Raw genomic sequence first — 27,967 nt, 5'->3', positions numbered from 1 at the left:
GAGCAGTATTTTACTGATCATTAAACCTGTGAATCTGTGAACTGAAATTGCATTTAACTGCAGTATATTTTGTAGCCACATGGTGTCACTCTAACACAAACTGAATTATATTAAAACATAATCTTATATTAATCTTGTATTCTTATAACCTGAATTCTGATTGCTCCTGTACAGCATATACATTCACATCTAGGTATCTTTTATTACAAAACTTTGGCAAAGAATGTGTTTTATAAACTGACGGCTGCATTATGTCACATTGGTAGCAAATCCAAATGTTTTTTTTGTCTTGTTTTTTTTTTTTTTCAAATTGAAATGAGGTTCAGATATTATAATGTAGTAAATACATTACAAAAAATTGACACTGCAGCATTTAAGTGACTTTTCGTATGAAAAATATATCATCTTGTACATGCACAAATATGAAATAAAAATGTGATTCAGAGAACAAGATCATTAATGAAACAAGTGTAGAGTGGATACAATTTATTTCCTTTGGAAACACTTTAATATATAAAACCGTCAAAGTAAAAAATTAAATAAAAAATAAACTAAAATAAAAGTGAAAATGTGGTCCATTAAAGCATTTGCCACCGGCAAGGGAAGCCATTCATAAAAGGCAACACTATTAACCATCACACAACCAGCACTTAAAAAGGCAGGCTGGAAATTTTTTTTTTTTTTTTTTAAATTTGAAAAGGCACTGCAAAACTCTTACATTTGAAATGGTCCACTGAGTAATACTAGCCCAATCAATAAAGGACTGTTCGGCCAAAGGTTTGATTGTGGATGTCAGTTTACTTTATTGCCTTGTTCCACTGCTTGGGTGTCTCAGGCACATGACGTTGTGCTGAGGTTTCTAGGTTCAGTCTGCCACTCACAAAAGAAGCCCTCCATGGCTTTCCTGCTCCTCCAGCTGCCCACATTCACCATTAGAATGATCTTTTTCGGCTGCAGTCACTGCACAAAACACTTCAGCTCGAGATAACTACTGTTCTCACTGTAGGGAATATACCTAGAACAGATAAGTGTAGAGTAGTATAGTATCTCTCAAAATCTTTTACATGCTGGGAAAATCTCCTCATATCATAATCTCCTTGCCACCGTCAAAAGTGTGTAAACCAACCATGATAATAATTATTTCACAATTATATAGTGTCTTTGTGTACAAATTCACATTAATTCCTATGCTGGACATCTCAGATTCCAGTGGAGCTTGTGAAATGAGATGCATCTACTGCTTGAGGCAGCACCTGGTTGGGCTACAGACCGCTGATATCATGAAATTAAAACCCTGGGCTTGCAAATCCTGGCATCTTGAGTTTTTCTCTGGGTCAAATCACATCTGCTGAATCTGTACAGGGCATGCTGTTTTTAGCCTGAAACGACATTCAGCATTTCTAACTGCAGGAAGGGAGAAAAATCAATATAATATAATTACATTCCACATACAAAGCCATTAGGTATAATCTTGCCAGTTAGTGGAACAGAATGACAAGGCTGTGTGTTGTGTCTACACTGACAATCAGTTCTATGGAAGGCAATCCTCTTTAAGATCTTATTGAGGAAGGGATGGTGTGACAGATAGCAATAAAAAGATAGCATGTTTTCCGGCATTTTTGTTTTATTGGTATAGACCTACCATTAAGCAAAATGGAGCAAACCTATTAAAGTGCCATAAAACTGTCCATCATAAATGCAAGCAAATGAAGCAATATGATAAGGTGTTTTTTATTCGCTTTTTTTTTTAAACGTCTTATTTCCATTTTGATTTAAAAGGATGACAAAAATACAAACTCATTCACCAGACAAAATAGAGGGTATTTTTTTCCCTCTTATCAATCAAAATGCAAAAACCACAACTTGGTGTACATCTGCTTCCCTTGATTGAGGCTTGTTTGGATTTGCAATTTAAGTTTCACGTGAAGTGGCCCAATTTTCTAAAAATGTTAGAAGTCAGTGCAGCCCTACATGTGCACTACTGGCTGATTTTGCCAAAAACCTTTCCTGTTAATGTCAACAACCCAGACATATTACAGGCAAACTCATATTTCAATTGTATTGTAATATCTGCACTTAAACACTTGCTATAGTGAGTCAGTTAAGTAAAATCATTCTATTAAATTGTTCATAATCTAAACTGACACATACTGTACCGTGAATATGTTCCCCTGAATCTGAGGCTGGATGTCTTCTACTCTTGCACTTTGGTTGAATGTCCAGCCCGTGGGCTTGAATGCCACAACCTGGTCATACTGCCTGGAGAACTTAATCAAATGTGTCTACAGGTTCTGTACAGTTAATAAGAAATAAAAACACCTAAATCCTAAATAAACATTCAGGCTGATTAGCTTGAGCTGCATTCAGATGTCTGGGTTCAGTAAGTTTTTTGTTTGTTCATTTTAAATACATTAATACTTTTATTTAGGAAGAATGCATTAAATTGATCAAGTGACAGCAAAGAGATTTAAAATGTTACAAAAAAATTATATTTCAAAAGGCTGTTCATTTGAACTTTCTATTCAAATCCCAGTTATCCCAGTTTCCACCAAAATATTAAATAGCTTTTTTGAGATTTTACTTCGGCTTTAAGAATCAATATTGTTTCATAAAAATTAGAATCAATTAAAATGGACAAAAACTTAATTATGACCCACAACTACTGAATGGTAGTATATGTAGCAAAACTTAGGATGCCAAATGATGCCACATTGCAGTCAACTTCTTTCTTTCAATTTACATAATGACTTATGAGAAAAAATGAGATGCAATCTACAATTAACCTTGCCCTGAAATCTTCCTCGTTTCTGTAATGGCCATTTAAACACGTTTCTCATAGGGAACAACTGTGAAATTGCTCTAAATCAACATTTACATTTTCTCTTATAATGGTTCAGGGCACATCATCTGACTAATCTTTATTATCTGCAACTGTCTCATTAGAATTTACTTTTAGTCAGACTCAATCAGTGCTTCCGCTGCCAGAACTGCTGTGCCGGAACTTTGTCTCTGTAATTAGAATTGTAATTTTTTTTCCTCCTACATTAGCATAAACTCGCTATACAGGAAGATCAAAGATGACAAAGAATGCTGCATGAATTTTAAACTCCAAATTTAATAAGTAAACATAGCCTCATTGATTGTGTTTAGCATTGTCAGCTTTTTTTATACTCTTATGAACTCAAACATCAAAAATTTGCATATGATAAAAATTGCATTTCATGATGTATAACTCACAGATATGACAAACAAGCTGCAGAAGTTTTAATTGTAGTATATCTCACTTTGAAATTGAGCTGCATCTTATGAAGTACATGCACCTGGGCCACTTGCCAGTCATGCTCCGGCAGTCTCCTCTGACTCCACATGGTGTTATACTTATCCTTGGACAAACACATTTAAGAGTCCAACATTTCCGATACAGCTAAAGGGAACAAGTGGGACAGGTAAAAAAAAAAAATACACAAAAAAAAAGTTTAGATATCTCTATATACATAAGAAGGGGAGGAATGTAAAGTACTCTTTTGGGATTTGGAAAGAAGTTGCAATCCATTGAGAAAGATTAAGAGAGATTTAATTTTAACAGTCCACAGTCAGCGGGACACTGTGTAATCAGAGCTTTAAAAGTAAATGGGCGCGAGACATTAATCATGTATGCATTCTTTTAACACAAACAGGAAGCCAATCAGACAAATTGTGGAACAGGAACTATTTCAGAGTCAAGTCTTTTTAACTCTTATTTTATACGAGCTTCATTCATGAGTGAGTATAACGGTCCAAGATAAAAGAAAAGCGAATAATCTGTTGTTTCAAGAGCAGGTGAAGTAGCACAAGCCTGCAGAGGTCTGGACAAAGCAGGACAACATTGCTCACTGACCTAGAAAGACCTTCTCTTTCCCAACTGCCTAGATGCCACGAACCACAAGTGTACGAGGGTTTAGTGTGACCTGTTCAAAAGCTTACAGCAAAGGTGATGACTTCCTGTTGAGTGGGAAAAGTACTGTATACTCAGGACTGCAATACCTATTGAGGATAATTTTTCTCAATATAATTAATATAGGATAATTAATCTCAACCTTATCTCAGTTAATGTGATCAAAAGGTCAGCAGAGAAATAAGAGACCAAAAAGTAGCTTTGTTAGTGGGGAACTCACGTTGTGTCCAGGTAGAGGGTCTGTGTCCTGAGACCCTGCAGCTCTGGGTAGCGCTCCATGGACGGATCAGCCCGGAAGTCACCTGTGTGGAGTACCATCTGGCCATCTGGCAGAACAAATAGCAACATGGCTGCCCCAGGACAGCTGAGGGGGAAAACAGTCATTGTTATTAAGGTCTTGTTATTTTGTATAAACATAGGGACCTGTAATAAAGAAATAAAATTGGTTTAGAATGTTTATTAGTTAGAGGATACACTTACTGATTAGCATCCAGGAGAATGACCTTCACTCCTTGCGCCACACTCTGTGTTCATTGGGAGAACATGAACATACTGCTCGTCAACCTTCAGCTTGCTTTTCACCAGGTTACCAGTTATCTACAATGATTAAAACCAGTAAGTCATGAAAACCATGATTCAGTCAAGAGCAAACCAGTCATCCCTGACACAATCGTTGTGAAAAACAAAAAACAAATTTCTTCATTGGCATTTTGCTTTCCCCATTTGTTTTTCCATTTTCCATCTTCGTCTTGACCCTTAGATTTAACTGACATGTAAATTTGTTATATTTTATGTCAATGTGCTGATAATTCTGATTTCATGACACATTTCTGAAACCAAAAGTTAATTATTTCATGATTTACTTACTGTTATGTTTTTCCAAAATGGAATGGCTTTCTGTCTTGTGTGAAACATAATAGAAGATAGTAAAATGTGTGTGTGTGTGTGTGTGTGTGTGTGTGTGTGTTTGTGTGTGTGTGTGTGTGTGTGTGTGTGTGTGTGTGTGTGTGTGTGTGTGTGTGTGTGTGTGTGTGTGTGTGTTTACAATTGAAGTCAATGGTCTTTGTTGTTCCTGTGCTGTTTTTATCCAATCCTCTTTTGTGTTTCAAATAAGAAAGAAATTAATAAAGGATAGGATGAACATGAGGATGAGTAAATAATGACAGAATTTTTATTTTTGGCTAAACTATCCCTTCAGTTTCTTGGGAGAGAACGTTTCATTGTGGATGTTGGAGGATTTCTATAGAGTAAATTGAACTCTTCAGTTCAGCGCTTGGGCTCCTTGGGATCTCCATCTGTTGCTCTTTCCTCTCTTCCATCTTTTCTGCCTCTTTTCTTTCCTTCTGTTTGCGTGGGCCATTTCATATACCATCTTCGGCAGCAGGCAAGACACTGGACACTTCAGATGGAGCTTTGCTCTTCCTACGCTGTCTACCCTGGAGCTTAGCATCTTCCCCCTGAGCTTCTGAAATCCTCGCTCTCCTAGACCCCTGCTGATCTGCCTTTCTAACGGTTGCCTTCACTTCCTCCTCAGCCTTTTTATCATTCAATGGCTTCAAGCCAAAAAACACTCCAATGTCTGTTTGCTTTTTTCCAGAGGGACCTGCTTTAGTCTGAGTTCTCATAGGAGCCATAGATGGCGTATTTTGAGATAAAGCTGTTTGGGTGGAAGACAACTTTTGTCTTATGTAACTGTTGTCACATACAGGATTCAGATACACGGCCACAAAGACGCTCTAATATCAAACTTTGAGGTGACTGTAGCTGGGAGTTTGGATCGTCAGGATTTGTTGTGGAGTGTTTTCCCAGTGATTGAGGTCCATGTTTAAATGTTCTATCAGAAACACCTCTGTAACTGAAAGTAGTCAGGTGATCATTTGGTGCTAAAGATCTCTGCAGTTTCTCACGGGTGTCTAATGAGTGTTTCATGTTCCGTTTCATATTGGTCCAGCATATTATTACACAGACCATCATTATAGAACAGACCATCATCTTCATAACTGAACAGTTTAAGAGAATCGTCATCAACCTCATTTTCACCTTCCTGCAAAGTGAAAATCTATATTAGGTTTTTTAATATCACATTCATGATGTCTTAGAGCGCAAAGAAGTCCGTATAATTCAGGGGGGAATAATCATCCTGAAAGTATAAAGCTTTAAGAAAGGCTGTAAAAGAATTTAAAAACAAAACCAGTTCATATTACATAAATCCTACGATTATCTTTCAATACATTTACGCGCCAATGTTGAAAGCGTATTTATTTTAACATCGATGTTCGCATTTTCCATAATGAAAGTCGTACAGAGTCATTTTATATTAGACGTAGGTCGTTTATTTTACATTTTTTTAATAATATAACAAATATGTTAACTACTCGCAAAACGAGTTTATTTTGTCCAAGCCGCGGTTGCAATTTCTCTGTCGAAAGTGCCGAGCTTAAATGTTAACCGCTTATTCTGTATTTGTATGAGTCATGGCGTCTTACTGTAAGCTGTCAGATCTTTTCCTCATTCAGAGCCAACTAGACTATGTTTTAGAGGACGCGACGACTCAAGAAGATAAAGAGAATCTTGTACATCAGTATTTGCACAACATAGACGAAAAGGCAGCTTTAATCATACCGGATTTTGAAGAAGGTAAGAGTGTAAATGAACTCTGGGTGTGAGAGTGGATACAGCATTTGGATCTCATGGGAGTGGCTTTGGAACTTAAGATCAATCATAGATTGATTCGTTGTTTTAGATAAACGACTAACATTATGGAACATGACATGCCAATTACAAATTGCTTTTTTACTGCTCTATAATGTTGTACTGAATGAACAGTGAGTGTTAGTTATAAACTATAGTGTTGTAACACTGCTGTTCAGATTAGTATCTGCCTTGCCAATTTTTTAAGTCACCACCACAAAAAAACAAATGCATAATAATTCACAGCAACACATTTTATATGGCTCAAGAGGATATATTTTTCATTTAATGTACAACCCGAATTCCGGAAAAGTTGGGACGTTTTTTAAATTTTAATAAAATGAAAACTAAAAGACTTTCAAATCACATGAGCCAATATTTTATTCACAATAGAACATAGATAACATAGCAAATGTTTAAACTGAGAAAGTTTACAATTTTATGCACAAAATGAGCTCATTTCAATTTTGAATTCTGCTACAGGTCTCAAAAAAGTTGGGACAGGGCATGTTTACCATGGTGTAGCATCTCCTTTTCTTTTCAAAACAGTTTGAAGACGTCTGGGCATTGAGGCTATGAGTTGCTGGAGTTTTGCTGTTGGAATTTGGTCCCATTCTTGCCTTATATAGATTTCCAGCTGCTGAAGAGTTCGTGGTCGTCTTTGACGTATTTTTCGTTTAATGATGCGCCAAATGTTCTCTATAGGTGAAAGATCTGGACTGCAGGCAGGCCAGGTTAGCACCCGGACTCTTCTACGACGAAGCCATGCTGTTGTTATAGCTGCAGTATGTGGTTTTGCATTGTCCTGCTGAAATAAACAAGGCCTTCCCTGAAATAGACGTTGTTTGGAAGGAAGCATATGTTGCTCTAAAACCTTTATATACCTTTCAGCATTCACAGAGCCTTCCAAAACATGCAAGCTGCCCATACCGTATGCACTTATGCACCCCCATACCATCAGAGATGCTGGCTTTTGAACTGAACGCTGATAACATGCTGGAAGGTCTCCCTCCTCTTTAGCCCGGAGGACACGGCGTCCGTGATTTCAAGAATGTCAAATTTGGACTCGTCTGACCATAAAACACTATTCCACTTTGAAATAGTCCATTTTAAATGAGCCTTGGCCCACAGGACACGACGGCGCTTCTGGACCACGTTCACATATGGCTTCCTTTTTGCATGATAGAGCTTTAGTTGGCATCTGCTGATGGCACGGCGGATTGTGTTTACCGACAGTGGTTTCTGAAAGTATTCCTGGGCCCATTTAATAGTGTCATTGACACAATCATGCCGATGAGTGATGCAGTGTCGTCTGAGAGCCCGAAGACCACGGGCATCCAATAAAGGTCTCCGGCCTTGTCCCTTACGCACAGAGATTTCTCCAGTTTCTCTGAATCTTTTGATGATGTTATGCACTGTAGATGATGAGATTTGCAAAGCCTTTGCAATTTGACGTTGAGGAACATTGTTTTTAAAGTTTTCCACAATTTTTTTACGCAGTCTTTCACAGATTGGAGAGCCTCTGCCCATCTTTACTTCTGAGAGACTCTGCTTCTCTAAGACAAAGCTTTTATAGCTAATCATGTTACAGACCTGATATCAATTAACTTAATTAATCACTAGATGTTCTCCCAGCTGAATCTTTTCAAAACTGCTTGCTTTTTAGCCATTTGTTGCCCCCGTGCCAACTTTTTTGAGACCTGTAGCAGGCATTAAATTTTAAATGAGCTAATTAAGTGGATAAAAGTGTAAAATTTCTCAGTTTAAACATTTGCTACGTTATCTATGTTCTATTGTGAATAAAATATTGGCTCATGTGATTTGAAATTCCTTTAGTTTTCATTTTATTAAAATTTTAAAAACGTCCCAACTTTTCCGGAATTCGGGTTGTAAATTTTCATAATATATGTCATAGTTAACCATTACCATTCCATTGTTATTTTGTAGGACTGGATTGGTTGAACACAGACGGCCCATTGTCACTCAGGAAGGAACTGTTGGGGAAAGTGGTGGTGCTTGACTTCTTCACCTACTGCTGCATAAACTGCATGCACCTACTTCCTGATCTACACCGGTTGGAGCAAAGTTACACCATAGAAGGTATGAGTGCTACATGTTTAGATGGAGACTGTTTGGGGGAATTATACCATATTATAAACATGGCATCTATCCTGATTTAGAGTAGTGATTACGTTAGATATTTACATCATTAGGTAAACAAAAGAATCTTGCCATATGTAGCTGCACTCAACCCAGATCAATGTTTCTTGACTCTGTTGATTAGAACTTTACAAATAAATCATTCCCAGGTTACACTGGGGTAGAAGTGAGAGCCTTTTGAGCTTGATAACTACTTCTGGTCCAGCAACACATTCCCATTATCTCTCAATTGTATCAGATAGGAGACTTTAAACATCCACAGAGACCAGGTCGAGGGCAGAGAGTTAAACATAGATTCACTATTATATTGGTTGGGGCTTATTATAGCAGCTCTGCATTCAGCGCTATCAGCTCCAGCTGTCAGTAGCCCACCGGTGGCCACTTCTGTGGGATCCTCCGGGGCAACTGGACAGGCAGCCGTCAACCCACTCGCTAGCGTATCTCACACATACCTCATCTCTGCCACTTCTTTTGGTACAATCTGTTACCGCTGTTCAGAACATGCCTCCCCACCCCTCTTCCAAACTTCTCATTAATTATCAGGGTTTATTGTTGATTATATTGCAGAACAGTGTTCTTTTATTTTTAAACAGAGACTTTTTAATCACATCCTCTAATGTTGGTTCTGGGATGGTTTTTTCCAATTTCTATTAACCTTCTAATAAATAATAATAATAAAATAAAATAAAAATAATAATATTTTTTTATTTTATTTTTTATTCAGTGGCACAACCATAATATATATATATATATATATATATATATATATTAATATATATAGATATATATATATATATATATATATTAATATATTAATTAATATATATATTAAATTTAATAAATAATCAGCTTCATGTATTATTATTATTATTATATTTTTTTTTTACCTAAAAACACATGTACATAATCAAAAACATAATAATATATATATATATTTTTTTGTTTTTTTATTCAGTGGCACAACCATATATATATATATATTAAATTTAATAAATAATCAGCTTCATGTATTATTATTATTATATTTTTTTTTTTACCTAAAAACACATGTACATAATCAACAAAAACTGTAGTGATGACACCGCTCTAGTTTGATGGGGCTGGCAAGAGCTTAAACTCACGTGTATCGAAACCAAGCAATTCTTGTTGTTAAAACCTGTATATCTTCCATAGGTTACACTTATACTTATTTTCATACTCCTCATCTTAGGCAGAAGTGCTGGTTCTAGCATGCGTTTACTCCCCTGAGGGGAAATCAGCTGGGGAAACATGAGAAAAAATAAGGAAAAACATTGAGCACATTTTGACTATGCCAGGTGTATTTCAAATACATTTGTTAGCAGAAGGCTAAAAGCATACTGAAATGGGACACTGGTCCCCATGTGTGTCCTTCCCATTTTGCTGCTGAGCCTATGAATTTTAATCTTCTGATGGACGGCTGAAACCAGAATTTAAAAAACCACCATCCGTCTGCTTCAATCATCAATGACTGTGTTGCTTACCCCAGGGACACAGAATGGAGGAATGTCACTTCCAGTGACGAGGCGGAGACGTTCCGCTGACATTTTTGTTAAATTAGACAAAGTCAAGCGGAGTGAGCACAGACTTTAGAGTAGTGCAGGAGACTGGAACAGAGCGCATTGGTTATAATGGGATGCCTGGGGGCTCTCAATCAAGACCCCCATGTTTTCCTTGATTGGTTTTGACATTCTGCATGCAGTAGCCTATGTTAGGATGTGTACTTCTGGGATTCTTATACTCATTTCTTGAAAGGGGCCTACATTTTCTATACCTGTCTTGTAGCATTTATTTTTTTGTGTATTTTTGTAATCCTAGTCAAGGATTCTTGCATCAAAAACAGCCGATTAACTTGTAAACCTGAATAATTTTCACACACTCTTTTTGACCCTTAAGGCCTATTTACTAGAAAAAAACAATAACTATATTTGTGTCCGCACAAATGTAAGATAATGTTCAGTTTGTTATAAGTGTGCACTGCAGATACGTCGTCTGTTGCTTTTAAATGCTGGAGAGATTAAAAGTCATGGATGGATTCTCTTTGACTGGCAAATGTTTTTATTGTTCATCAGCTGGACAAAATGTATGAAAGTGAATCCATCCATATTGTTCCTCGTCGTTGTGGACTACGCTATTCTTAATAAAGAATTAAAGTTAATTCTGGTGTGAACAGCCTTTATACTTTGTCTTAAGCAGATGATACATTAAGTGTCAAGCAGTCACATTTATTACTTTTTTCTGACTTTGATAAGCAATGAGTGACGGGACATTGTCAGTCAAATACGCTTCCATTTTGTAGGTTTGTGTTACCCTGCCCAGTGTGAATCGCACTGGTCTAAATACACACTCCACATAACTGTATATTAAACTTATTAATTGGGTATTCTTATGCCGTGTCGTTCAGCATTACCTCTTTCATTGTGGACAGTAAGGCTTCTATGGCTTCTATGTAAATGACCTGTGTTATGATTGGCTAACATCGTCGCATATCTAATCAGTAACAAGGCTCTTCCTAATGGTTTTTTCAAATGGTTGATTTCTGCTTAGTTTCCATTGGATGAGTGGATAGGAGTTTTACAATGTGATTATCACAGTACGTCTAGTACATTGAGGACTTTTATAGCAAGTAAATTGCTGTTTTTCATGTCCTCTGTACAGACATTTTTGTTCCAGATAGAATTTGTTGTTCTTTTATTGAACGTTTTTAAAAAGAAAGGAATTGTGACTCATGAAGAGTGAGGTTTAGTACTGTTGAAAACATTCAAGGCGCTGATACACAGACAAAAGATGGTTCTTTGGGATTTTCAGTGTTCAAGGACTTGGATAAAACATGTCAGGAGCATACACCAACGCAACATGCTTCCACACATTGTTTGAAGAGATAAGATTGAACAGCTTTGTGTAACCTGAATAGATTTTCTTTGAACGAACAAAAAGATCATCAAATAAAACCATAATTAGGCAAAAAATAAATGTAAATAATTAAATTAAAGCCACTTTTCTATCATTCCTTTTTGATTTAGGTTCAGACCTTGATAGATTAAACATTTATTATTTCATAAGGACCTTTTAGAATAACTTTGAAACCTAAATTTACCTCAGGGCATTTTAATAAAAGTTCTACTAAGGCCAGTATGTTTTGATAGGTAAAACCTTTTTCTTTTTCACAGAATTTCTTCAAAGAGAGTATCAAGTGCAAGCTGATAAAGTTGTTCTTCATTTGAGCTGTTATTGGCCCTTCTGGTAATCTTAGAAGTCTAAAACAGGATAATATTATTTTAAGAATGTCAAAGGAAAGAGGTAGTATTCGTGCATCAAACATTTTGGGATGCTGATTTAAGCCTGGCCACTTCGTTTTCCATTCACATACCTCCTCTTCAGTGTCAAACCCTCTATATATCTTGCATTTCTCTTCTTTTCCATCTCTGCAGACGGTCTGGTTGTTGTAGGTGTGCACTCGGCTAAATTCCACAATGAGAAGGTCCTACAGAACGTACGCAGTGCGGTGTTGAGATATGACATCACCCATCCTGTAGTGAACGACAGCGATGCCCGTCTGTGGCAAGAGCTGGAGGTGTCCTGCTGGCCCACGCTGGTACTGCTGGGACCCAGAGGGAACCTGCTTTTCTCCCTGGTGGGTGAAGGCCATCGAGAACAGCTCTTCCTTTTCACTGCTGTTGCCCTCAAGCACTACAGAGAACAAGGGCTGCTCAAGGACCATGATGTGGGAATCAAACTGTATAGAGACTCCCTGCCTCCCTCCATCCTCTCTTTCCCTGGGAAAATAGCCATGGACCCCAGTAGCAAGCGGTTGGCTATTGCCGACACAGGACACCACAGGGTACTGGTGGTCTCCAATACTGGGCAGCTGCTGCACTCTATAGGGGGTAAGAACTGTTTGTACATGCTTTTAAAGTTAAGTTATCAAATACATGGGACACTGCTTTTGTTCTGTTTTTATTTTTTTGTTAAGAAGACATGGATTATCTCGATTTCTTTATGGTGCAGAATTTTCTGTACTTGGTTTTATTTTTTTTCTTAATATAATTTGACATGCGTTCAGATCAGATCTCCATTTAATTATTATTAAAATTCATGCACATACTACTATTCAAATGTTTTATAGGTCAGTAAGATAACATAACTTATAAAGCAAAACTAAATAAAAACAGAACTTATGAAACTATTAAACAAAGATGCATTGAATTGATCAAAAGTGACAGTAAAATATATTTATATTGTTACAAAAATGTAATAATAATAATATCACAGTTTCCACAAAATATTAAACAGCTCAGTTGTATATATACAATAAATACTTGTTCTATTTGTTCATGGTTCTAACAAATAATGCTACCTAACAGATTATGCTACCAACGCTCTATTTTTTTATCCTACTGTAAGTGTAAGTTTAGGGTTGGAGTACATGTACATGTTAATAAAGAATTTAGCTTCTGAATGCTATCATCTAGTGTATTTTTCAAATCGACAATTGTTTTTTATAATTATAATAATTTAATACATTAATAGGAGAATGAGCCTAATATCGAGACATTTGCTATCATCAATATCTCTGACTATCGTTGATATACAATACTATCGTCTATCGGCACTGCTAACCCTATTACCATCTGTTTTTTTATGGGAGGTAGCAAAATCTGACAGTGTAGCACAAATCGCCAGAACACCTGTGCAGCGAGATTAAACCAATAAAACCCATTACAATCGAGACATTTGTTATATCCAGTGGGGACATAATTACAGATTATAATGACGTATACTGTCTTTTTACGCGTGGCGTTGCATCGCGCCACACCACGTAAACATAAAACCATGTCTGCATTTGTGATCAGAGAAATAACAAACAACAAATGCTACTCTACACTGAACAAAACTTGCGTTTGAATCAACAGTGGCAAATTCTTTAAATATGTTAATGTACTTACTAGGGATGGGATGGTATGAAAATTTAATATCACGATTATAGTGACTAAAATTATCACGATTATCAATATTATCACGGTTTTGTTGAAACGAGATGAAAGTGTTCAAAAATAGTTGATGCTCACACTGAAAACATTTCAGCAAGTTTTTTATTTAATAATCAACAAACAACTAATAAAACAAGCAACTCTATGCACTTAATTTAAAGAAAGATTAAATTCTGTGGCATTTCCTTCCTTACAATGAAAAGTGTAGAAGCATAGAAAAGTCACTGACTTTCGCCATTCCTTCTCGAAAAAAAAACAAAAAAACATTGTGCGCTGCGCTTGCGTCAGACTGTTGCTGGCTGGACATGATTTAATAGCGAGTTATTAAAACCGCGATAATCAAACACGGTTTTAATGATAATTCATTTTTAAACGATATTACTAACCTTCAGCACATTTTATCACGATTATCGATAAAACCGGTTATCGTCCCATCCCTAGTACTTACAGACTGTGAGTTAGAATAGCCGGCATTGTAGTCTACTCTCCCAGGATCAGGAAACAGTCCTTCATAAAATGCGCTGCACACATCTGAATATTTGGGTTGAACTGTTCTGGAACAGTGTTGTAAATACAACTTAACCACTGATTTCTAGTTGTGTCCTCTTTTGGAATGCCAAACAAAGTATTTTCACTTTCACAACGAAACACACAGCGTTTCCACAACATGGCGCAACAGCTTGTAACACTCCAAAGAGAAAGGAAAACTTGAAATCGCATCATGTGACCCCTTTAATATTATTTCAATTAAAATGCATACATTTTATTTGTTTGAAATGTAATTTAATGAATAAAACTAGTAATGTGATAAATAGGGTTAGGGTTAAATAATAATTTTATTCATTATTAAACACAATTTCATGAATAACTACTTTTTTTAATTATTTATTTTTTGCAAGAGAGAATGTCTTTGCAGGAATGAAGTATTTTATTCATAGCTGTTTGGGTGTGACACCCTAAAATAAGGGGCAAATTGCATCAGTCTTTGAAGTGCAGATCTGTTCCCTTGCAGGTTGGTTCCATAAAATTAGGGTTGCCAACTGCCCCACATATTAAGAATAGAAAATCTGCTAATTTTCTTTTTGGTAAATGTTTTGAGGCTATTTTAGTCTACTTTTAGATTGGTTAATCTTTGCCCTTATAGGTCCCTCAAGCGGGAGACGAGATGGAAATTTGTTTGAGGCACAGTTCAGCTCCCCACAAGGGGTGTTCATAAAGGGAGACACGGTCTACGTGGCTGACACTGAGAACCACCTTGTTAGAAAGGTAAATCAGCAGAATCAGGTCAAGCTACTTCTCCTGCTGGCAACTCTAACCCAAATTCATCTGATTGGTGCTTGAAAAACCATTTGTGTCTGTCCTCAATAGAATCTGACTTTTTTTTTCTTCTCTAGATCAACCTTTCAGAAGGAAAAGTCTCAACCTTAGCCGGCACTGGCGTTCAGGGTACAGATAAAGAAGGCGGTGCAGCGGGACCACAACAGCCAATCAGCTCTCCCTGGGATGTTACCCTTGGCAACGCAGGTACTTTTACTAGTCATCCTCTTCTAGTATCCTGTGCTCTTTCTTTAGAATTAGGGTCACTCTTTTTTCTTTTTTTCTACCTTGCTCATAAAATTTCATATCTGCGTTTCATTATTCTGCCGTGAGCATTTTATACGTCCTTTTTTTTCTCCCTCTCACATCTTCTCTCTATCGGTCTTGTCCATCTTGGAATCTTTAATCAGGTTGTTCTCAGAAGTCTTCGCTTTGTAGATACCACACTCGCCTTTGATTTTCACAAGTGTGTACGGTGAGGGGTGCAAAAAGATCTTTGTTCTGTTAAAATGGCCTCTTGTTGTGTTGGAAGCGGCCCTGGAGTGAATTGCACGGTCGGGCAGTTGCTAACCAGAGACACAATGCTGACTGTTGTGGTGTTGCCCGAGTTAAACCCACAACCCTGAAGAAACAGAAGGTGATATGATCAGAAAGCACTCATGTGGCCGTGGTTTCTGATAAATGGTGCCTCTAATGAACTGTTTTCATCAAAGATTGCATCTTTTTGTTTCACAGTGATATCTTTATACAGAGCGGCCCTGGACAAGATGTCCCACAGGTCTAGAAAATCTAATTTAACATGCTTCTAAAACATAATTAAAATTCCTGCTTTATATTTGAAGGTATTATTTAATCAGTCCGCATTATTCAGTCATATCATTCCATTAAACAGCTGAAGAAATGGATGTGGCCAGCATTAGCTGAGAGAGAGAGAGAAGTTTAAAGTGGTCTTTGCAGTGTGTGTCTGATTTAGTCAGCGTGTGTTTGGAGCACATTCATTGATGGTCCCCACTGTGCATTAGGTCTGTTACCCTGAACAGTAGGTTGCTTTCTTGCAGGTTCTCCTACTAAGAAAATAAGTTATTGCTGTATCCTGTTCCTTTATGCATCTTCTGTTGTCCCTGATGCTGTTTTACTTTTCTTATTCCATTTCATTCATCTTCCTTTCTTGTGTCATTTAATGCAACAAGCGTTTTGAATGTTTGATTTAAAGTGGACATAAAATCAGAATTCAAAAAGAGCGTTTATTAATAAAGCCACAGATGCTGCTCTTTCCAGATCATTTGATTTCTGTAGTCAGAAAGTTGAATAAACTAACATTTACACATCAACAATGCCTATTCTGTGTTCAGAAATGGTAACCAGGGTTAGAACATATAAAGTTTTTTCTAAACACACCAGTAGAGATTTTTCGCGAATTGTTTTGTACCATAGTGTTTAGCCTACAGGTAGGTAAAGAATATTTCTATTTATATCTATATAATGGGTGCGTGCGTGCATGCGCACAATTTTACGGGGTTATATAATTTTGTTTTAAAGCAAATTGGAGCTCAAGTAGGAGAATATGCAAGAAACAACATGATTGTTTACATTTTTTTTGTCTGATATCTACTGTAATCTTTACATTTTCCAGTTTATCTTTCATAGTATTTCTTTAACCATCTGTCTGGTTTGTATTTGCCTTCTTTCACTTGTTTTCCACCTTTGAAGTTTAACTGTTATGTGGAAATCCTGCAGGATGTCTTTGTCATTCATCACACATTTGGCTCGTTTACCTTCCATCCATCTCAGATCCCTTTGAAAACTAGCGTGAGGAGAGTTCTGCTCCCTTCTTCTCCATCTTAGTCTTTTCTCCATCCCTTTCTCGCTCTGTTTTCCTCACTCTTTCATGAATGTAAGTAGTTAGGTTCCAGCCCAGCAAAGAAATGGGCTCTGATAAGCACAGTACCATTAGAGGTCTATTGTTAGACACAAGTACAGAACACCTCATTTTTGATTCCTTAAAGAGAAATAGCAGCACAATGCTCTGAAGTATTAGTGCCCCTTCACACGGTACTTAAACTGATTTATAATGTAAATTCATTAGTTCAGGTTACTGTGTGCTGAACACCATGATAGGATACTTTTATATCTCCAGTGCTCTGAAGCATTTCAGAACTTTGTCTTTTGCCACATTCTACAAATGGAATACAACGAAAGGGTCAAATTTGTATTTTTTTTTTCCCTCCCTCCATAAAGGGTTACTGAAAGGAGGCAAATCTAAACAATTAGAAAACATTATTTAATCAAACTAAATATTTTTTGGGAAAAGAGATAAAATGTATGTTTTCTTTATTATTATTATTATTATTATTATTAATTTATACTTAATATTATTTGTTATTATATACTTATAAAATAATATAAACAATATACAAAACAAAATAATACATATTTTACATAATATTCATATTTAAATATAATAAAAATTTATAATAATTTTATAGTAAATATACAGGACAAAAAAAAATATATATATATATATGTGTGTGTGTGTGTGTGTGTGTGTGTGTGTGTGAGTAATCAACTTTAGGCTCCTTATTTCTAGGGTGAAATATTGCATTTTTTTCACAGAGCAATGGTTCTCTCTCTATAGTATAATATGGAATTTTTGAGTTATATTTGACAACTTGTTTACCCATTTCATGCATGCTTGACTAAGATTTAGTTCTGTTATTTTTAGCAAGATAATAAACATCAATATGTTGTAAACATGTAAGCTGTTTGATAGCGTGTGTTTGTGTTTATGCAGGTGGTGATGTTTTGTGGATAGCCATGGCAGGAACACATCAGATCTGGGCTCTCTTCCTGGAGGACGGGAAGCTTCCCAAAGGGAGGTGAGCTCTTCTCCCAGTGTTCTCCTCATGTCAGTTCTGTACAGACAAGGCAGGGTTCAAGTAAAGAGGCCACGGCACTGCCCAAGTGATGTCATGTTCTGGGCAGCCACACAGTTCACTGTTGGCGGAAATCGTTCTGATCGTCCTGATACAAAACAAACTCTTAACTTGGTGTGCTGTTCACAAATGTACCATTTCTCTTGACTTTTTTAGAGCTGTAGCGAGCACTGATAACAGCTTTAATATCTCAGATAAAGAACATGCAGGGCATTTAATAATTTATTAAATGTAATGCTTTTAAGACTTTTTGTTACCATTTGCTAGAGATTTTTTTGGGGTGTCTCTTACAAGCTATTAGAAACAAAATTGCAATTATTTAGTCACGGTTCCAGATTTTGTTTTAGAGCCATAACTGTTCCATATAATCATTCTAATCAAACTTAACCATCTTTATCTAATGCCTTCAACAGTGACAGCAAAAAAGGAACATGTGTGCGCTTTGCGGGCAGTGGGAATGAGGAGAACCGAAATAATGCGTATCCTCATAAAGTGGGTCTGGCCCAGCCGTCAGGCCTGGCTCTTGCCCGGACAGAGAACTGGGATTGTCTATTTATCGCTGACAGTGAGAGCAGCACCATTCGTAGCCTTTCACTGAAGGATGGAGCAGTCAAACATGTGGTGGGGGGAGAGAGAGACCCTATGGTAAGCCCTGCCTGCCATGTTTACAGGTCTGAACAGTTTAACAAGTTAAAGATATGTGTTTCGCACCCCGTAATACTTTAATATAATAAAGGGATTTTAATTATATTGATGCCAGATTATATCTAGTACAATAGATGTATTGTTGTAGTATTGTTTGTATACTACTATATATATATTAGTGCTGGGCAACGATTAAATGTTTTAATTGCGATTAATCGCATGATTTTCTGCGATTAATCACGATTAGTTGCAGCATGCGCAAAATTCAATAATGAAATCAAAAGTAGTGTATTGTGTAATTTTATTCTTTCAAAGTTCTGCTGTATGAACAAAAGTGCAATAAAATTTGGTTTGTCAAAACTTTAAACAAATAAAGTGCTTTTTTACAGCAGTTAAAAGTTAGTAGCAGTTAACATTTCTTGAAAATCTTAACTTAAACATTAATGTAATCAAATTAAATATAACATTAACATATAAATAAAACATTAAAACATTAAAGTTTTGTTTAGTTTGTAAAAAAAATAATAATAATTATTATGTCCAGAACCTCGATCATAACATTTTAACTGGCCCCTTCCAAGCAACAACATCAATCTTCTTTAAGAGACTGAGAATCTCAGTCCAAAAAAAAAAAAATCTTTCAGTGATGCAGGTTGAGTGGACAAAATTAACTGCATTTATCCATTCTTCCAACTTTACATTTACTTACTCATCTGCACCTAGCCAGTTGCTAAGACACACAAGGCCATTCACATTTTCAGATGATAAAGAGAGACATTTTGCTGAAACGTGCGCTGAACATTTTATTCATGTTGCACAGCAGTGGGACATTTCAAATAAAGTCAGCACACTTAGCACAGATAGTGCAAGAAATATGATTGCTGCTGCGAGACATCTGCCTTTTGAACACGTCCCCTGCGATGCGCACAGTCTCCAGCGTTCTGTCATAGTATCTCTGCACAACAGCGCGTTTGACAACGTCCTGGCCAAATGCAGACAGGTTGTGGGCCATTTTAAGCACAGTCCAGCGAGTGCTGCAGAATTAGAACAAAAACAAATTGAACTTAGACAAAAGAAGGAGTCGCTTATACAAGACATTCCAACCAGATGGAATTCGACTCTGGACATGATAAAAAGTGTCCGCAGAAACGAACAGCCACTTAGGGATGTCCTCACCACACACAATACGAAGATTGCCATGCCAACAACAGCTGAAATGGACAAACTGCAGTTTGTAGCTACCCATTTCGCAATGGCATTTGTTAGCTTGTCTTTCTTTTGTTTATCTATAGTTCTCCCACGTGCTGCATCCCATGTAGTCTGCCGAAGCCTTACTCCACTGTTTGTTTGGGTAGGTGATTTGCTGGCATCAATGGTGTGCATTGCATTTAAGTGATACTTCAGACTCGAAGTACTCCGATGATAAGAAAATTCAGCTTTGCAGTGGTTACAAATAGCTTTAGTTCTATCAACTCCACCGTGTGAAAGAGGTTTAAAATAAAAATGTCCATTTAAGATTTCGGTACCTTTTTCCATTTTTCTGTACGCACCTGATATTTTCTGTTTTGCACTGTAGCTCATCCCAAGCAGCCAGCAGCCTACTGATAAACATCCCACCCCTCCTGTGACCCATGGTTTGTGTTGTATTCGGTTGTTTTATTACAGTCTAGCTATGTGTATTGAAACGCAGTGAGCAACAGACTTTCAAAATAAAAAGTACGTTAACGCGCGATAAACTAATTGTCGGCGTTGATTAATTAATGCGTTAACGCGATAAAAACGCGTTAACTTGCCCAGCCCTAATATATATAAAAAAAATTATATATATATATATATATATATAATTTTTTTTTTTTTTTTTTTTTAGCAATTTCATTGATGTTATTTAAGTCCCTTCTCAACCAAAAACAACAGTACTAAAAAGCTCACTGTGTAGCACAAATATATAAAAGTTGTCAGTTTAAACAAACTGTTTTAAAGTAAATTAGAGCTTATAATCTTATATAGAGTCTAATCTATTTGCAAGTTCTTTATACATTATTAGTCGGGTTAATGTAGTGATTTATAATTAAGTCAGATACCAAGAAAGAAGTTTAAAGGTGTTAGAATTTCTTCTTGAGAGGACTCTGCTCTTTGGTCAAGCAGACCTTTATTTCTTCTGATCAGTATCAGATAATTTCTCTCTCTTTTGAGCACTTTGTCTTCCCTGCACATGCTTTATAAGGGAAGGAGTGTGTTGTTGCCCAGTTCACGTAAGGAAAAACACACCACATGGAGAGATTTGAATTTTTATGTGGTCATAAATTATCACAGTTGATTACATGCCACATTTGCATGCGGTGTAAAGCACTTTTTTGTACAAGTTTGTTTGGCACTACAAGATCCCAAAGCTTACTTGTAATGCAAGGAGACGTTTAATAAAAGTCGTGGAGCTATTTTTATCACTTAATAAACCTAGGCGATTTGAATGAGAAACTATTTTTCTCCCTTGCTTAGAGCAGTCAAGACATTTTTCAGATCTGCTAGATTTCCAGAGTTTTCTTCTGGCAGAGATTGAGAATGGATTGAGTTTCGCCATATTTGGTCACTGGAATTAATTAGCTTTTTTTTCTTCCCTTGTGATGTTCAGTGACTTGTTTTGTACATTAGACCACCACAGCACTGTGATTGAGTAAATATACAGAAAAGGCTCATTTATACGTTCTTAAACTTTGCACCAAAGCGTAACATTGTTCGCATGGGTAAGCGGTCAAGAAATCATGCATGGCCTTTAAAGATTGTTTTCTTTTTGCTTGAGCAGAACCTGTTTGCATTTGGAGACATTGATGGTAAAGGCATTGATGCAAAACTGCAGCATCCATTAGGAGTGTCCTGGGATGAGGGCAGCAGCCTCCTCTATGTAGCCGATTCTTACAATCACAAGGTCAGTCGCACCAACAAAGCACTGAAGTCTCTCTGAGTGACTTTTATTTTAAAGCAAAAATACATTAGAACAAAGTTGGGGATTGTTGAATTAGTTAAATAACTTACACATTTGCACACAAATGTTTTTTATTTACTATACATATATATGTATATGCGTGTGTGTATGTATGTATGTATATATAAAAAATATATATATATATATATATATATAAATCTAGGCCTAGTACAGTTGCACAAAAATAACTGTTAATTTCTTTTCATGAAGAGGTTGTAGCCTGCATTTGCATAAATTAATCAAATTGTGGCCCCAGTATATATTTTGACACTGAAGCAGCAATTAAAAAGAAGCTGGTTAGATAAAATCAGACTAAGTGTAATTTTTAATTCAATACAGCTTACAACCCCTGGCAAAAAGTATGAAATCACCCCTCTCAGAAGATGTTCATTCAAATGTTTAATTGTGTAGAGCAAAAACCAAGCACATATATGCCACAAAACAATTTTCACTCAACAAAACAATATTCTGGCTGTAAAAAACACTTAAAAAAACAACAAAGAAAGATAACTATAGTCAATTACAACTGTTTTTACAGATCAAACAGAGGAAAAAAATATGGAATCACACAAATCTGAGGAAAATTATATGGAATCACCATGCACTTTGCATTTCTAAAACAAACACCTGTATCTGATTACAACTGCTAATTAGTCTGCAGTTAAAAACGACTGCTTGCACACATTAGTGATGTGTTGAACCAAGATGATTGACATAACTCATGGCTCCAACACGAGAGATGTCAGTTGAAACAAAGGAGAGGATTATCAAACTTCTCAAAGAAGGTAAATCTTCACGGAATATTGCAAAAGATGTTGGTTATTCCCAGTCAGCTGTGTCTAAAATCTGGACTAAGTACAAATCAAATGGAAAGGTTGTAAAAGGGAAGCGTACTGGTAGACCAAGAAAGACATCAAAGCGCCAAGACAGAAAACTTAAAGCAATATGCATTGAAAACAGAAAATGCACAACAAAACAAATAAGGAACAAATGAGCAGAAAGTGGAGTTCATGTCTGTGACCGGACTGTAAGAAATCGCCTAAAAGAAATCGGATTTACATACAGAAAAGCCAAACGAAAACCATCATTAACATCTAAACAGAAAAAAACAAGGTTTCAGTGGGCTAAAGAAAGACAATCTTGGACTGTGGATGACTGGATGAGAGTTATATTCAGTGATGAATCACGAATCTGCATTGGGCAGGGTGATGATGCTGGAACTTTTGTTTGGTGCCGTTCCAATGAAATTTATGAAGACAACTGCCTGAAGAAAACATGCAAATTTCCACAATCATTAATGATATGGGGTTGTATGTCAGTTAAAGTTATGGGAGAGATGACAGTCATTACATCTTCTATAAATGCACAAGTTTATGTTGAGATTTTGGACACTTTTCTTATTCCATCAATTGAAAGGATGTTTGGTGATGGTAGCATCATTTTTCAGGATGATAATGCATCGTGCCATAGGGCAAAATCTGTGAAAACATTTCTACAGGAAAGACATATAATGTCAATGGCATGGCCTGCAAATAGTCCGGACCTCAATCCAATTGAAAATCTGTGGTGGAAATTAAAGAAAATGGTCCACGACAAGACTCCAACCTGCAAAGCAGATCTGGCAACTGCAATAAGACAAAGCTGGAGACAGATTGATGAAGTATACTGTTTGTCATTAGTTAAATCCATGCCTCAGAGAATTCAAGCTGTTATAAAAGCCAGAGGTGGTGCAACAAAGTACTAGTAGTGTTTTTATTTGGTGATTTCATATAATTTTCCTCAGATTTGTGTGATTCCATATTTTTTTCCTCTGTTTGATCTGTAAAAACAGTTGTAATTGACTATAGTTATCTTTCTTTGTTGTTTTTTTAAGTGTTTTATGCAGCCAGAATATTGTTTTGTTGAGTGAAAATTGTTTTGTGGCATATATGTGCTTGGTTTTTGCTCTACACAATTAAACATTTGAATGAACATCTTCTGAGAGGGGTGATTCCATACTTTTTGCCAGGGGTTGTAAATACACATTTTAAAGAAAACAAGAAGTATGTTTTTGTGATCAACCCTATTCTATTATTATTATTTCATATTTTTCTCTTCTACTTTTTATTTGTGAAACTTTCCAAATTCTTACACTTATTTACTCAGAATTTGCTCCACATCAGGCCATCCAAGATGTAAAAGTATTTTTTTCCCCCGACCGATTAGATCTGGGAAAATTTAGCATTACATCACTCGCTCAACAATGGATCCTCTGTAGTGAATGGGTGAGAATATCATTAATGTTGCTTTCTCCAGTTAAAAAGATGACTTCTCTAATTCAGGAGAGGAAAATGCACAGATAAAGCACCATTAAGCCAGAATGGTTCTAAACAAATAGTATGTCAGTGGATTTTGAGAACAACAGGGAATGGACTTCTTCACGATAGTTTAAAGTTTTACTTCACAAAACGTTAATTGATGGACTGAAGTCATGTTGATTATTTGTGGATTACTGGGATGTTTTTATCAGCTCTCATTCCCATTCACTGTAGAGGATCCATTGGTGAGCATTTCACCAAATTTGTTCTGATGAAGAAACAAACTCTTCTACATCTTGGATGGCCTGAGGGTGAATAATTTATCAGCAAATTTTTATTTTTGATAAAAATATAAAAATATTCCTTTTACCACAAATAATGGAGCAGGTTTTTGAATTGGCAAGCACTTAGTTTAACTACCAATGGTCAATGACTCCGCGAGCATCAAAAAGCTCCTCTGTTGCAGATCAAAGTGGTGGATCCGAAGACTAAGCAGTGCAGGGTACTTGCAGGCACTGGGAAGGCTGGGAACGGAGTTGGCCCGGGCTTTTTGGAGTCCAGCTTCAATGAACCCGGAGGCCTGTGTCTGGGTGAAGGAGGAAAGCTCCTCTATGTGGCGGACACCAACAACCATTGCATCAAAGTCCTGGACCTGGAGACCAAAACGGTCTCTTCGGTGAGTCCCTACACGTGGGTTGTCATTTGTCAGTTGTCACTCTAAAGAATTTTCTCATTGTTTTCTCATTTTTTGCACCAGTTTCCCATTTTAGAACAGCAAGAGGTTGATGCTGTCCTCACAACCGCCACTAGCAACACACCTGCAGTCAAAAAGCTTCACAAGCTTCCCAAATCAGCCCCAGTCTTTACAATGCCATCAATCACAGTTCCTTCAGGACACTCAGTGACACTTATGCTGAAATTGGCACTACCGGCTGGGACCAAGCTGACCGAAGAAGCCCCTAGTTTCTGGAACTTATCTGCAGAAGGTACAAAATCAAATGAGAAATCCAATAAGAGCATCTTTACTAGCTCTCAATGGCAATCACTTACCATGCATATAATGTAAAACGTGTATATTTACATGCGATTTTTCGCACCTTGTACACGGTTCCTCTGGGGCTGTATTTGTCTGGATTGCTGTGTTCACACATTTTCAGCAGGCTTCAGGGACCAGCTGGCCATACTGGGAGATGATCCAAGGATAAATAAACAATTCCTCTATGCATCCCAACACACAGTCAACCCCTCACTCCATCTTACCCTTCCTATCTCTCTCTCTCTCTCTCTCTCTCTATATATATATATATATATATATATATATATATATATATATGTCTGCCTCTCCCTCTGTCCGTCTGCTGCAACATTTGTCTTTCCTGTTGTCTTTTCTCTCAGTTATTCTTCACAAAAATGTCAATCCCCCAAGAAATCACATCTTCCGTGATTGATAATCAGCCCAGTCACCAGAGACGACTTCTGCTCATCACACTGGTTGTCTTCGCTCCACAGTCCACAACAGAACGTTCTAAAATCCAATAAACAAGCACCTAATTAGTTCATAGTCATAGTTGAAGAGACAAAAAGTCCTGGGGTGCTACTTTGTATAATTAGAGCAAAGACACCCATTAGGATCAAAAAGCCTGACCGCCTGTGGGCGTTCAATTCTCAGAAATGGCAACAAATAGTTCTGTCTGACTTTGATTGATTGACTGTAATTATGCACCAAATTACAATGAGTGCTTTTTTGTGGGTGGCTTCAGGCACATGTAGTCTAGTTAGTAGTGTTAATTGTTTTGTGTGTTATATGTAAATACAAGTGTGAGATTGAATTCCTGTAATTTGATTCCCTGGAAAATTATTATCATTATGTAAATGGTTACATCAGCAGGGTCAGAAATGAATGGAGACTTGGGGAAAGTGCCATGAAAAGTGACAAAAAAAATATTTTATATACACATTTACATATGATTTTATATATTTAAAAAAATCTAGGCTTAGTTTTATAGTTGCATAAATTTAAAGAGAGCTTTTAGTTATATATAATTTATTTGTAAATAAGTATTTGCACACTTAAAAATGAATATCAGATTGTGTCATTTATTTATACAAAAATGTGTAAACCTTGCCCTCAGAAGTATTTTTTGGACAGTTTATGGTCTATGTTTTATGTAGGTCTTTGCTCACGTCTTCTCCTGTTCGGTCTCACTAGGGATCATTTGGACACTGTCCTAATTCTATCCGACACTTGTCTTGGTAGCCTACCCTTGATTCAAGGCCAGTGACACACACCTAGTTCACACTGCATTGCAGAACCATAAACCACTAGCGTACATGATTCCCCACTGAAATTGTGTTTGAATGCATTCTGAAAGTCCCCATCAACTGCCAGAAAATATTTCATTGAGTTGGCAGGTGTATGTTTTACACCCAAACACATGGTGCTTTAAGAACCAGTGCCTTTCATACATCAGCCAGAAATATCAAGCGTTACAGGAATCGTCCATTGACCGCACACTAAGCTGTATTGTTTTTCTCGGCAGGTAATGAGTGGTTACTGGAAGGGCGAGCTGTGATGGGGAGCATCAGAGATCTCTCTGAACCCATCTTGATCGTCTCATCAATCCCAGTGGCCCCTGTGTCCACAGACCCCACGCTGACACTCGATGCCTGGGTCTACTGCTGCCTTTCTGGGGGCGGGGCTTGTATGATGAAGGCAGTGTCCTTCAGACAGCCTCTTCTGATTGGTTCCACATCTGAGGAAGGTTCTGTTGCTGTGATGCTTGAACATGCCTTTTAAAACAAGTGTCCACCTTAAGGATCTTGGAGCACATTTAAAGGGATACGTTACCCAAAACTGAAAATGTTCTCAACATTTACGCATCCTCTTGTTGCTCCAAAACTGTGTGACTTTCTGTCTTCTGTGGATCACAAAAGAAGATATTTTGAAGAATGTTGGTAACCAAACAATTTCAGTTACTGACTTGCATTGTACGGACAAAAAATTTAATGCAAGTCAGTGGGAATCAAAACTTTTTGGTTACCATCTTTATTCTGAATATCTTCCTTAATGTTCCACAGAAGAAAATAAGTGATAAAGGAGTTCATGTTGACAGAAATTTCATTTTGGATCATCCAAAAATGAAAATTTTCATTCACTCACCATCATGTTGTTGCACCACAGAATTTATCTGAATTTATCATACAATTTTATCTCACACCTTTTTTTCCACAATTGTGGCTTTTTTCAAATTGTCCAAATTGTAAGGGGTTATTATTGTTATTTTTTTATTCTGGAAACAAGCTTCCATAGTTTTGGTCTCCATTGACTTTTCCTTATATTTCCATAAAAGAAAAACAGAACGGCATGAGGGTGAGTAAATGATTTTTTAGTATAATATCCCATTAACATTCAAACCACATCCCGCGGTTAACACATACTGTAGTAATCAGACACTTTATATGCTCGTCATCAGGCTAATGAAGGATTGCAAGTACTAATTGTAGAGTCAGGATTTGACTGTTAAATCTTGACAAATATTGAACAAAGTGCCTCATTCTCATCAGCAATATTTTTTGTGGGTCTGCTATGTTTCACATGATTAAGCTTGATAAATAGTCTGAAATCTTTATCAGCCACCATCAGTCAGTCAGTCACTCACATGCTCTCACACAATAATATTTGAAATGATGCAGTGTAGTATAAAAATGTAGCCAGTGTCAGCTGCTCTTACAGCCCTTTGTGGTTTGGTTGGCTGATATTAATACTATTTCTCGCACTACATTTTTTTTCTTAACCGTATGATACTGTAAGGCAGCCTTGAAAATGAGCAATCAGATTTAATGATATTTAATTGGCATTATTTATTATTGTTTTCCAGGCTTAAGTGCCTTTTCCATGAGCAATACATTTTATTTGAATGATTATGTGTTGGAAATCAAGCAGTGACATTACTTTCAGTGTTCAGTCTTTTGTGGAATGGAATCATGAACCATTTACATCT

General features: G+C 36.7%; 1 protein-coding gene and 1 pseudogene across 1 annotated transcript; one reads left to right on the top strand and one right to left on the bottom strand.

Annotated features, from left to right (window-relative positions):
* Window positions 1–831: 831 nt before the first annotated feature.
* LOC132120988 (DNA cross-link repair 1A protein-like) lies at window positions 832–5,804 on the bottom strand (annotated as a pseudogene).
* Window positions 5,805–6,384: 580 nt separating this feature from the next.
* LOC132121581 (NHL repeat-containing protein 2-like) lies at window positions 6,385–27,291 on the top strand. The gene is made up of 11 exons (XM_059531109.1): window positions 6,385–6,571; window positions 8,573–8,725; window positions 12,235–12,690; window positions 14,939–15,060; window positions 15,189–15,318; window positions 17,903–17,987; window positions 18,458–18,689; window positions 21,490–21,612; window positions 24,433–24,642; window positions 24,724–24,952; window positions 26,507–27,291. Exons 1-11 carry the CDS (start codon window positions 6,409–6,411, stop codon window positions 26,761–26,763), a joined length of 2,160 nt encoding a protein of 719 aa, XP_059387092.1. The 5' UTR covers window positions 6,385–6,408; the 3' UTR covers window positions 26,764–27,291.
* The last annotated feature ends 676 nt before the right edge of the window (window positions 27,292–27,967 follow it).

Source organism: Carassius carassius, chromosome 39, assembly GCF_963082965.1.
Source record: "Carassius carassius chromosome 39, fCarCar2.1, whole genome shotgun sequence".
NCBI lineage: Eukaryota > Metazoa > Chordata > Actinopteri > Cypriniformes > Cyprinidae > Carassius > Carassius carassius.
This window is presented reverse-complemented; position numbering and strand designations above follow the sequence as displayed.